This window comes from Lolium rigidum, chromosome 5 (assembly GCF_022539505.1).
Source record: "Lolium rigidum isolate FL_2022 chromosome 5, APGP_CSIRO_Lrig_0.1, whole genome shotgun sequence".
Lineage (NCBI taxonomy): Eukaryota > Viridiplantae > Streptophyta > Magnoliopsida > Poales > Poaceae > Lolium > Lolium rigidum.
In genome coordinates, this window is record NC_061512.1 from 56,038,871 (window position 1) to 56,052,548 (window position 13,678).

The window sequence follows — 13,678 nt, forward strand, 5'->3', positions numbered from 1 at the left end:
GTTGGGCTGCCTTTTTATGGGGTGTTTCAGTTTCCCTGCCGTTCCTTACTTTAGAAGTTAGCTCATGGTAGTCTACGCCAGGTATGTTCAATTTGTGTGTCCCCTGTTTCAGGTTTGTGTACTTATTTGTGTGTTCTTTGATTTGTTTGTGCATAATATATGCATCGCCATCTATTACTGTGGTTTTATGAGTAATGTTTAAAGTCTAATTCCATTCCTATTTCATGAACAAAATTTGTACTGTCATCTTCAAGTGGTATTGAGCTTCGATTTAGTAAAGCTGCAATTAAGCAATTTAACAAGTTTACCTTCATATCTCTCCTGTAACCGTACAACCAGACCAATTTAAATACTGCTCCTTTTGACTTCTTTTTCACCGTTCTATTTTCTTTTCATTTGGATTTAAAAAATGCTTTTTTTTTTTTTTACAAAATTGGCTGAACCATAGATACATCCATTTTCATATGGTACTGATACGATTGTGCTGCAAGTCTGCATACTCATGAGGCATAGGTTGAGGATTCAGACGTCAGTGATGTATCATGCATGTTTTTCATATGCAAATCGTTTAAACTTTTCATCTCCAGGGCCACTCTGCAGCTAAAAGGTGTTGTAATGGCATTATTTTGGATGCATGTGCCATTTGCCATGATGTTTTTCGTCGTGCTTAGGATTCTTTTAGTTCTCTTATAGTGGGACTCGTGTCTTACTGTGTATTTGTCGACTTCTAATAGATGTTGTCCTTTTTTTGTGTCAGGTCACAACTTATATTTTACTGAATAATACTGATTAGTAATTCAGCACTTACTAATGTTTTTACAGTGTGGCTTTCGCCTCACAGTTGAAAATCATGTTGCCGGAGAAGCATTGAGGGACCTTGGATGCTGAGGTATATAAGGTGATCTGCTTGGTTAGGAATTTTCAACTTCGTGACGGTAGTATTCGAAGAATTGGTGTTTGGTTGCACCTACTTATGTCATGTACCAGTTGTACCTTGTGTCCGCATGAGTTTTTTTTGTACTGGAAAGTCCGAAATCAGTAATGGTTGTTTTTGAGTGTTTCGGCTTGCTCCTACGTTGGCAGTTATATTCTACATCCTGTAATCGATGTGGAAGTGTTATATGTGTTTTCCCTTTGAACTACAGCTGATTTGTGTAACTTCTATGTTTCAAGTTTTTTTTTCTCTTTTTGAGATAATATCATCTTCTATTTTTCACCTCACAATCTCATCATTGTTGACAACGCTTTCCAGGGCCGGGTCCGAATTCTTTATTAAAACGTCAGCAGGTTCCTTTTCGATGAAAGAACAAATCAGCATCTCATCATCAAAAATGTTACCATAACGGGCGCGGCGTGTCGCCGCGCTGAAACTTCCTAGTTGCTAGAAAGGTAGAACCATGAGTTAATTAGAACTATAATTTACAAATGTATGATTTAATTTCTGTGTAAAAAATAATGTTATAGCTCTCATGCTTAACATAGTTGTCCATCATAGTATGAGGAGACAAATTTACGAATGTGGTACCCAAAAAAATTAGAGACGTATGACATATTTGCCGAGACTCCCGAGTTGATTGATTTGGTCATAATTTTCCTCACAAAACTTTTAGGAGAGATTTAACGTCATCCAAAGCAGTCCATGCTAGTAGTTTTAAGCTTTTTTAATGTATATATGACATAGAATTGTCTAATTATCTTTCTATTTAAATTGTACTCGTTGAGCATGTTTAGGATCATGTATAGTTTTAATACATTTGGACTACTTTGGTTTGCATCATAATTATTTTATGCTTTAGTCTATCCTACCTCAATCTTTTGGTCCTCCATCACCGGGTAAATTTACATGGCATGTACGATGAGGCATGATATTTATCGCCAGTATGGCTTAGAATACATATGTGACAAAAAATGACCTAATCTCGAAAAGTGAGCACAACATAACCGGGTTTAGATGTAAATGCGCAAACAAACCCATTTGTGTGGTGGGGCCTAACCTTAGGGAGCCATGCTTGCATGAAGCCATTGCCCAAGACGCATTCAAATTTTGATAAATCTCAAACAACCTTCGTGGAATGGAGGAAGTAGCATTAAGCGGTGCCCAAGGTATCAAAGTTCGTGGTAAAGAACATGACATCCACTATTTAGCAACGAAGAGCCGTTAGATTATATTGCCTAACTTTTCTGCTTTCCGATTCGTGCAATTGGTTTATCTTGAAGTTTTGTTGTGTTCCGGAAGTTTCAAACTTAGTATGATCCAATGCGTGGGATAATGTCCTGTGCATGGGACAAAGTCATTTTCACACGGAGGACCCCCCATTTCGGTTCCTTTTTTCAACAGTCGCATTTTGTTTACTTTGTGCTGCTAGCTGCTTTTATGCTCGGCGTAGTACACCTCGCAGATCCACGATCCATCAGTGAAAAACATGTGCATCCACATCCACAAATGCTCTCCTTCTAGCACCTAGCAGCCGTGTATATATTTAACATGTTTTGATACACGTAGATGAACGCTAATGAGTAAAGCAGCTCCCAGGAAAAGTTCAATGTGGTCGGCTCAATTTTATTTCGGATTAACTTAAACGTACAAACCGAACATGAAAGTTCAAATGAGTGGATACAGTGAAGACGTACGACGATGCATGCTGCTCATCACTACACGGCTCACAGTATATGTGCATGTGAGCTAGCTAGCATGCACTCGATCTGACACAACACGAACGACACGACATGACACGAAAGGTACTACACAATAAACTCGATGATTAACTAGCAGCTGATCACCGTGTTTCAAAAGTTTCAAACCTACTAACAGAACATAATCATCGATCCCGGATAAAGTCATTTTCACACGGAGGACCCCCATTTCGCTTCCTTTTTTCCAACACTCACTTTTTTTCTGCAGATGTTTCCAACACTCACACTTTGTTTGCTTTGTGCTGCTAGTTGCTTTTATGCTCGGCGTAGTACACCTCGCAGATCCATGATCCATCAGTAAAAAGGATGCGCATCAACATACACATATGCTCTCCTTCATATAATTGACGTATGTTTTGATACACGTAGATGTATGCTAATGAGTAAAGCGACTCGCAGAAAAAGTTCAATGTGGTCGGCCAAATTTTAATCGGATTAACTCAAACGTACAAACCATAACATCAAAGTTCAAACGAGTGGATACAGTTGCAAGACGTAGGACGATGCATGCTGCTCATCACTGCACGGCTCACAGTACATGTGCATGTGAGCTAGCCAGCATGCACTCGATCTGACACAACACAACACAACACAAACGGTACTATCTAGTACGACACAACACGAGTGGTACTATCTAGTACGACGAACACAATAACGATGATTAACTAGCAGCTGATCAACGATCGATCGAGCTGCAGACGAACTTATTTGCTAAAAACGCTGGCAGAGCAGCCAGCCGTACGTCGTCGCTGCTGGAAAGATAGAGCGGATGACCTCCTAGTGCTTCTTGTAGTAGACGACCTTCATCTCGGAGACGCCATGGCAGTTGCCCCCGGGGACGGAGTGCTCGAAGCACTTGTCCTCGTTGCAGCCGGCGGTGGGGCAGTGGCCCAGCAGCGGGTTGCCGTGCGGCGTGACGGAGACGTGGATGGCGGAGCTCGCCTGGTCCGTGCTCACCTCGTAGTAGGCGCCGCCGTCGTGGCCGAGGTGGAACTTGGCCACGGCGGCGCCCTGCGCCGACACGCTCCCCGTCCACGCGCACACGTCGAACGACTGGTGGTTCCCGTGCGGGAGGAGCATCCCGTTGCTGAAGAGGAGCTTGCTGTCGGCCACCGGCGCGATGCCCAGGTTCAGGTCGTGCCCGCACAGGTTCTGCACCGTCACCTTGTGGCCGCTGCAGTCCTGCTGCCCGGCGGCGCACGTCGCCGTCGCTGCCACCGCCAGCAGCAGGAGGAGGGCAAGGGGCTTGGAGAAAGCCATGGCTAGCTTGCTGTTAGTGCTGGTAGTGAAAAGAGAGTGATGTAGAGGGTGGTGCTGGTCTGGGTTGAGGTTTAAGGCTCAGGGTGGGAGGGTATTTATAGGCAAGGAAAGAAAGGGTTTTGCGTTAACTAATTAGGGCTTTGGAACGAAGGTTCGGGATTGTGGCCGACGTCTGGTCACTACCTAGTCTGTCAGACGTGGTTAAAAACTTACTTAATTAGGGCTTTGGCAGGAAGGTTCGGGATTGTGTCCAACGTCTTATCACTACGTAGTTCATAACTGGTTAACATGTCCGAATTATTTTGTAAAGTGATCATGCATGCAGATTGCAGATGCGGGGAATCGATGGGGCTGGAGAACTAGAAATGTTTTCTTGGATTGTATGGTAGCATGTGTCGGTAACAAGTTCTACGAACTATGCGTGACGCTAATAAATCTTGGAAAATTTCCAAGACCAAAACAAGGATGCATGACATGTCTTTCAAACTTCAGTTTAGTTATGGATTGCTAGTAAGATGGAGGTCACCAAGTGTACCAGTTCCGCTCTCCCCGGTGCACTCATTTCCGAAAATTTTAAACAATGAAACTCATTATTTGAAGTAAGATACCCTTAAAACACTCCACATATACAACTAGATGTGATCTAAACTTGGAGTATATATTTTATAGTAAATAACTTCATTTGTGTGCTCCATAAGAAGCAAATACTCGGATGTATACTGGCAATAGTGCCTCCGCCCATTATAGGTTCACACGTTCAATGAAGTTAATATGTACGTTTCTTCGTGAAACTTTGTGAGTAACTCTTTTGCTCGTAAGGATCTAAATTGTGCTTGTGAAAAAACCAGAATTGTATAATACACCAAAATGTGTTTTTCATTTATTATTTAAATTGTGCCCCAGTAGACCCGAGCCCTGTTTAGGACTTCGGGAAGACATCATAATATAGAAAGTCATGTGTGATGGACCCTGTTCTAAATGAACTAATCCTATAGAAATCTTGTAGTATAAATTCTATAGAAAAAATACAGTAGATTCTATATCATTAAAATCTTCTTTAGTACAATCAAATAAACTTCATCTTTTCATAGGATTTAAGTAAAAAATATAGAATTTAAGTAAACATTAGAACTCAATTCTATGCTTTTCTAATTTTTATGCTTTCCCTATCCTATGAATCAAAAATCCCTTACGCATATGCAGTATCTTAGGTTCCTACAAGTAAGTAGAGAAGAATTATAAGTCATTTACTAGTAATAAATACATTAATTTCATGTGACATAACTGATAGAATCATCCTCGATTAGTTAATTAACAATCCAGATTGACCTCGCACGTCTTTCAAGTTTCATCACCATATGTGCCAAGATGTTTTTTCTAGATTAAGGGCTTCTTAATTCAAAAGAAAATGTTATAGGATATTTGGAGCATATGGCTTTCCATTCATAGGACATATGTCTTTTCCTAAATAATCCTTTGTACTTTATTTTTGAAGAAAAGAATTATGTCCGCTCAAACCTCTTTGGATAATTTATTTGTTTTTCTTGTGGTTTTAGACCCTTGTTGAAACAAATTCTTGTAGTTTTCCAGTTTGCCAGATATAGAGGGACATGGCTTCATAATTTTGCTTTTTCATATCCATGCATGTTTATAATCCTGCAAATGAAAGAATACATTAATTACTTCACAAATTGACCAGTATCATTTGCCGGCGAGTTGACAAACACAATTAACTAGCATCGTCTTTCATTAGCAAATGTGTCATGAACTCTTTTGGATTAGCTTGATTTGAAAACGTGTACTACTAATCAGAAGTACTTGTTCGTATGCGCCATGTTGCTGTTACCAGCTACCCTACGCCTGGACCTGGTGGCAGTAAAAGTTATGAGTCGAGAGCTGATGACTTTGCATGTGCTAGTATTGCGTGGCCCAGTCCCCAGTGCAGAGGCATGCGCTTGCAAGGCTACAACTATTGCACTGCAGCCATACGCAGGCAGGGCCATGCATGCCCCTTGTAAACTTCTCATGCATATGCTTGTAGAAAGAAGATTGGGAAATTTTCAAGCTTTGGCTTGGTAAATTGTTGCCGGGGTCAAACAGACCCTTAATACTCATTCAGGAACCAGATAATCAAGTTTGCAACTGAGTTGTATTTTTCTTTGAACTGTAGTTGTACTTTTCTAAGGTGACCGAAGCATACACACCAAACAAATTAATCTGGAACTACTACTACTGATTACTCGAGGATCTTTACCTAGTAAGAGCATCTTCAGCCGCCGCTGCAAACAGCCTCCGCGCTATAATAACTGCAGATTTAGTGCTCGACGGAAAAATTACACGCTCCAGCAAGCGCTGTATAGTTACTCACGCTGTAAAATATTTTCGGTTATGCTATCCGCCCCGGAATATTTTTAGTAGTACCAAGCATGGAGAGCTCTCCAACGGGACTCGAGCGTCCAAACAGAAGAGGCATGGGCGCGCATAGGATACCGGAGCACGACGACACGGCCTAGTGCAGAGGGCAGCGGCAGGTAGCTAGCTTTTGTATAGTGGAATCTCTGCCGACCACTGCTCTTCGTGCTTGCCGAATGTCTGCCTCTTGGCTCTTGCCAAGTTCAAAATCTTGCTACCGCGGAAATAACCGACCCATTCGATTCTGGACGCGTGGCTGCTGGTACACTGTCCTCATGTCGGCACTGAGATATGCAAAGCTGAGAGAGCATCAAAACCTTTAAGCCTAGTCACCTAGACCCGTCATAGTACTGCGGTAAAGCCGGGAGGCCGAAAGCTTAAACCATGAGTGAAAAGCATGTCGGCAGTGACTGAGATATGAAAGTTGTTAATCGATCATCAGATCTTAGACTTTGTGCACTAAGAGCATCCAAACCGTTTCCAAAAAGATTTGAGGTGCGCCAGACAAAAAACATTCTCAGTCGCGTCCGCTGAAGCCATTTTTTGTCGGTGCGGCTCGATACGGTGTCTCCCCCCTCCCCCCCCCCCCCAGCCCGTCCCCGCTACACAGGAGATGCTTCGGGGACACCGGACACACCGAAAAGCGGGGCGGGGAGTGGCGGGACCGACGCGTCAGCGGCACATTGAATTTTAACCTAACCATCGCCTACCTCGCGACGGAAGTTATTAGCGCGCAGCGACGGTGCAGTTCCCGCAGAGGCGCAGCGAAGCGTCTCGTCACGCCTAGCTCTGCGTGCCGGTGTTAATGAGCGCCACCGGTCCCCCGCCTCACTCCGTCCTATAAAAAGGGTCGCTCTCTCATCGTCCCTCACACTATACCCTAGCGTCTCTCTCCCCAACCCTAGCCGCCACCATCTCAAGAGTCGACGCCATGTCTGGTAGAGGCGGAGGCCAAGCTCGCGGTCGTGGTCGTGAGCGCGGCAGAGCTGCAAGCTCGCCGTCGCCTGCGACGTCGTCGTCTTCATTGTCGGACATGCAGGGGGAGGAGGGCCCGTGCTGTTCGAGTTTGTCGTCGTCCTCAAGGGCGACCCACACACCATCCAGAGGTTGCCGGACACCTTCGCCAACTTCGTCCGGCGACAGGCGCCCGGGCTCGCTGCATCTGCGGGAGGCTTCCCGCGGTAGTTGCCGGTGGATCGTGGACGTGATCTACGACGCGTGCGGCAAGATGTACCTCCACATCTGCTGGGATAAGTTCACACACTACCACCGCCTCGAAGCCGGCTTCGTGCTCATGTTCTCCTACTTTGGCGAGAGGGACATGAGCGTCAAGGTGTTCAACGAGACGCGTTGCCGCCGACACTACCACTGCGACAGCTCCGAGGAGGACGACGACTGATGAGTGTTGTTTCTTCGCAGCGAAAATATGTACGGAGGTTTCTGGTTGTTCTTCCTCGAAAGAACCAACAGGGGCACCGTCAACAGCTGAATTTTCCAGTTTGGGTGACTGGGTGTGCCCTCGAGTGTTATTTCTTGGCAGCGAACACACGAAACCTTTGATGCCCGGCCTCGTTAGATTTAGTTATTATGCAATATTTTATATTTGTGTCAACCATGGTTCAAACTATGTATTAGTTTATGGAAAACCATGTTCCAAACTATGTCTTCGTGTAAACCACGTTCCCAATAATGTATTAATTTGTGGAATATTTCTTTATTGAAATAAAAATGCAAAAAAATAAAAATATTTTAATGTTTGGGGGCGGCGTTTGGGGGACGCGGCTGGGGAGCGACTTCTCCCAAACGTGGCACGAACGAAACACGTCCGCCAAACGCTCGATCCGACGCCGTTTAAGGGATGATTTGGGGGACGCGATTGGAGATGCTCTAAAAGAGCACAACAAAATGGTTTTCCAAAAGCTTCCACTGAATTAGTTCTGCTGGAATATGTATTTTTACCAGCCTGACCCCTCGTTCACAAGAGTTTGAGTAAGCCGTGACTTGTGCCAGGATCATATCTTCGTGGGTTCGATTTTAGCACGATTTACTAACTGTACAAAAGAATACACCAATATTGTTTGCTCAGGAAGACTAAAATCCAAACACCCTCTCGTTACAATTTTCCAAAAAGAGAACCATGCTTTACTTCTTGCGACAAAGTTGCAGGGGCCATGCACTTCCGTGATACGTGTTGTCTTTTTTTTTATCCTCTCATCTTTTCATTTTTACTTGATGCCTCTTGTATTCCAGATGTTTCTAGTAAGTGTGTATCTGGTTTTAACTTTTACTTAGTAGTCTAATAATTCTTAATAGTTCAAAAAGATCAGTAACAACAGAGTTTTGAAATACTTTCAAGAGCACTTGTATTTTTTGGCTAAAATTTTGTTTTTCATAAGTTGTGTAGTTTTTATTCTTAGTTTTGCTAATTAGTGAAATGTGCTCCACTAATAATCTTGTTTTTTTCTCACGTTTCATTGCCACTCTTAGTTTTCTCCAAAATCTAAATGAATAAGATGCCAGCATTTTTGTATTTTTTCTACCAATAATTCATTCAAATATATAAAGATTGTTGGTGTAAAATTAGCAACATTAGAAAGTGTTTTTAGTATGAATCCAATGATACTAATTATGTACAACATTATTGAGATTTTGTTGCTCAATTTTTTTGGCCAAAGTTCATCTTAAAATATGTATGCGTCTTATTCATCGAAATAGAACCATTATTTACTATACACATGGGAAGCTATACCTATTTCCGTTTACCATCAATCCAAGCCTTACAATCTAGCTTTAGTTTGTTTTCCCAGTAGAATACAAAATTTTGGTGCACAAACCGGTATTAGATTTTTTATTTTTTTTGACATTTTTCTGGTCAATTTTTTTTTGGGTTAGCATGTTCCACTGAATAATTTGGGCTGTGAGTTGACTTCGACGTAAATTATTTCAAACCATAATTCTGAAAACGGTTGTACACCAAAAATCCAAGTTCTACTAGGAAAACAATCTAAAACATGATTATATGGCTTTAATCGATGGCAAACACATGATTGGGTAGTTACCCACGTGTATAGCGGGTTTTTTCCCCTTAAGGCCTACATTGATTCATAGGATAGAAAAATCATAGGAATAGAAAAAAAACATAGGATTAGTATGTCATGCCTAGTTAAATCTAATAGAAAGATGAGTTCTTTTTTATTGTGCCAAAGAAATTTTCCATGAGCTATGATCTCATGTTTATTTCCTATAGGATTTGCACTATAATATTTCTATAGGATATGTTCCTATGAATCAAACAACTAGTATAGAAAAAAAATTCCTAGGATCTAAATCCTATACAATTCCTACACAATTCATATGAATCAAAGGAGTCCTAAAGTTCATTTCAATCAGGGTTACTAATTACTATATCATACATTTTCCAAGTTATTGTGGTACTCTTGAATTATACCACGAGCACTCTTTTGTTTCATTGGATTTAAATTGTTGTTAGACTAAGTGCTATGAATTTGTTCCATGAACATTTTCATGTTATTTTTTACATAGTCCACACAAGCTTCCATGAGAATGATCTTTGTCCAAGTTGCTATAAATTTTTTGTTACATCAATTCTAATTTTTTGTTCCATGGTTCTAAGCTTTTTTCACTTGTTCTAGGCACTTCTTGTTGTTCTACTTACTTGATTAATATTTTGAAGCCTTATATTTTGTTCCACTAGTTATCAATGTAGGAAGTTTTTGTTTTAGGGGGCGTTGTGGGGGGCTCCAAGATCGGACGACAATGCAGACATCGCCATCATCTGATCTAGGAGGCCGCCACAACTTTTTAGCCCTTGTTGGAGGCATTTTGGAGGCCTCCTAGATCGAATGATGGCAACATCTGCGTCGTCACCCCGTGGAGGCATCATCTTTGGAAACATTCACCCACTGGATGGACGTGCGGATGGCTTGGTGGCTGGGCGGTGGTCTTAGTGTGTTTCTTGCGTGGGGACCAAGGTGGAGTGGCGTGGCATCTACCATCTATGACAAGGAGTCTCTGCGGCATGGTGTAGTGGGGTCTCGGTGGCAGGCATGTGACGATGAGCTCATGCAGGGAGGTGATGTCTAGCGTTGTCATGGTGTCGACGGCATGAACAGCGAAGTTTATGCGGACATTTACCCTTTCGATGGAGGTGACACCTTCTGTACCATGTGCATGAGGTGCTCGCTAAGAGTCTACTAGACCGGATGTGCGCAAGTTTTCAATTAGTGAGTGTCTCGGGGTATGCGATATTCCTGATTCCTAGTTGATGGGAGTTTTTCATCTTCACTCGTTGTCGGGTGTGTAGGTGTTGTGTGGTGTTTTCGGGTATTTTGATGTATGATCTTTATCAGACCTTTGTTGAACAAATCAATAAAAATTTCATATGCATCTTTTCGATGTAGAGGCCAGATACTCCCTCCATTTCGAGAAAAAAATGTAGGATGAAGCAAGTTACCTTTGGAGCTCGCTGGTGAACCTTCGCCCCATCCATAGAATGGATGCTCGCCGGTGGAAACCTTACCGTTTAGGATATGATGAATCTCCAAGGGTAGCAAGTTGATCTTGTAGCCCGCAACCATCTCTTGTTTGGTACTCAAACAAACTCCAAACAATTTGTCCGACCCTCTTTCGATTAGAATAAACTCGAGAAAGAAGGAGGAATAAACTTGATATGTGACCACAAGAATCTTGAAATTTTGTTTGTGTAGTTTGCCAACATTACCCACTGGGAGTTAAGCTCTGTTTGTAGGCGATTCTAGTCTACTAGCCGTTGCAAAATGGTAGTTTCTAAACGGTCATGTGTAACGACTAGTCTTGTGTAAGAAGTTCGCCTCATGTTGAGGTTCCCCCCATCTTCTAGTGTTGTGCAACCGTGCATCGACCACCTAGATCTTAATATGCCTATGGAGTTCTAATTCTTAGGCACCATCTTATCAGCACATGAGGCACTAGACTCATCACGGGTTTACTAGACTGCAACCTCTTCTTCAACCATGTATGTTTAGGCGTTTGCCTAGTACAACCCCTTCCCTAAACTCAAAGCAAACTTAAATACAAAGACGGTTGAGATCGCTTGATACCCCTTCGTTTTGTATTAAACGGGTATGCGTAGCCCTATACAAAACTCGTATGATCCAACTAAATTGTATGAATATGCCGCATACGTATGTGTATAATTATGTATGTACGTGGATTATTGGTGACGATTCGTCCGCGCGGTGGCGGTCGTGGCCGCCGGGCGGGAGGGGCGGCAAGGTGGTGATGGGCAGCCACGAGGAACTGTGAGGCGAAGCTGGACGACACGAACCTCGGCGATGTCTTGTAGGTCCGTACCGGTATGGTCGGGGCACGACCGGATAGTCCGTCCCAGACAGTCCAGCGCAATTCGGCCGGACTGTCCATCGCGTTTGGAACGAGACTAGCCGAACTGTCTTGTGGTGCTTGCGTTGGTCTTGAAAGTCAGATTGAATCCGGGCTGCATAATCGCAGTGCCTCAGCCCTCCTCATATATTTATAGACAATTACAAATACACAATACAAGTACAGAAGACGTATTTAGCTAGGTGCCTTGGAGTGGAGGTCAAGTTGATCGGCCGCCGCATCCTTCTCTAACACGCCCCGCAGTCTGAAGCTGGGAGAGCATCGACGTGAAGACTGGCTCGGAATTCCCTGAACAGAATGGTAGGCAGGCCTTTGGTGAAGATGTCAGCATAATGTGATGTAGATGGCACATGTAGCACGCGAACAGCGCCGAGAGCCACCTTCTCCCGAACAAAATGAATATCTAGCTCAATGTGTTTGGTGTGGCGGTGATGAACTGGATTGGCCGACAAGTAAACAGCGCTGACATTGTCACAATACACGATGGTGGCTGTCTCAATAGGACGATGAAGCACCTGCAAGAGTTGCCGAACCCAGCAAGATTCCGCGACCACTGTGGCAACAGCTCAGTATTCGGCCTTAGCGCTAGAACGAGAGACCGTTGTCTGACGGCGAGACGACCAGCTTATCAAATTATCTCCAAGATACATGCAGAACCCAGACGTAGAGCGTCTAGTATCCGAACACCCACCCCAATCAGCATCCGAGTAGGCAATGAGGGAGTGAGAGGTGGAACGGTGCAAGGTGAGACCATGATGGAGAGTGCCCTTGAGGTAGCGAAGAATTCGTTTGATGAGAGAGAGGTGAGGTTCACGAGGGTCATGCATGTGTAGACAGACTTGTTGTACGGCATAGGAGATGTCAGGACGGGTTAGAGTGGCGTACTGAAGGGCTCCAGCAAGGCTACGGTAGAGAGACGGGTCCAAAACAGAGGGGCCGGCTGTGGAGGAGAGTTTGGCTTTGGTATCTATAGGTGTGGTGATGGGGTGACAATCGCTCATGCCGGGACAAGAGAGAATATCCAGAATGTATTGGTGTTGAGAGAGGCGGATGCTGGTGGAGGAACGAGTAACGGAAATACCGAGAAAATGATGAAGTGGACCGAGGTCCTTCATAGCAAATTCATGACTGAGAGCAGAGGTGACATGAGTGAGAAGAGATGGAGTGGATGTTGTGCGAATTATATCATCGACATATAGGAGAAGGTAGGCGGTGTCGGAACCCCGATGAAGGATGAATAGAGAGGCATCAGATTTGGATTCAACAAAGCCGACGGTACGAGCAAATGAAGAGAAGCGTTGAAACCAAGCACGAGGTGCTTGTTTGAGTCCATAGAGGGATTTGAGAAGACGACAAACATAGGTAGGATGTTGAGGATCGATAAATCCAGAGGGTTGCTGACTGTAGACCACTTCATCGAGATGACCATGGAGAAAAGCATTTTTGACGTCGAGTTGATGAATGGGCCAAGCGTGAGAGACGGCAAGAGAGAGAACAATACGAATGGTAGCGGGTTTAACTACAGGGCTTAAGGTTTCATCAAAGTCGACGCCGGGCTGTTGCGAGAAACCGCGAACCACCCAACGGGCTTAGTGACGGGCAAGAGAGCCATCAGAGTTATATTTGTGGCGAAAAATCCATTTTCCGCTCACGATGTTGGCACCAGGTGGAGGAGGGACAAGAGTCCAAGTTTGGTTAAGGGCAAGAGCGTCGTATTCTTCTTGCATGGCCTGCCGCCAGTTGGGATCTCGGAGAGCTAACAGATAGGTAGATGGTAGTGGGGAGAAAACAATGGCAGAGAGGTTGAGCCTCTCTCTAGGACCGGGAAGACGACCTGTCGTGGAACGAGTACGATGGACGGGAGGTGGAGTATGATGTGGTGGGGAGGTGGGTGGTGTAGGTTCAGGAGGCG

General features: G+C 43.9%; 1 protein-coding gene across 1 annotated transcript; it reads right to left on the reverse strand.

Annotated features, from left to right (window-relative positions):
- Nucleotides 1-3,422: 3,422 nt before the first annotated feature.
- LOC124652503 lies at nt 3,423-3,954 on the reverse strand. The gene has a single exon (XM_047191517.1). It carries the CDS (start codon nt 3,952-3,954, stop codon nt 3,472-3,474), a length of 483 nt encoding a protein of 160 aa, XP_047047473.1. The 3' UTR covers nt 3,423-3,471.
- Between the last annotated feature and the right edge of the window lie 9,724 nt (nt 3,955-13,678).

Excerpts from the sequence above, each read along its gene's own strand:
- LOC124652503 (XM_047191517.1), bottom strand. The coding sequence starts at position 3,954 with ATGGCTTTCTCCAAGCCCCTTGCCCTCCTCCTGCTGCTGGCGGTGGCA.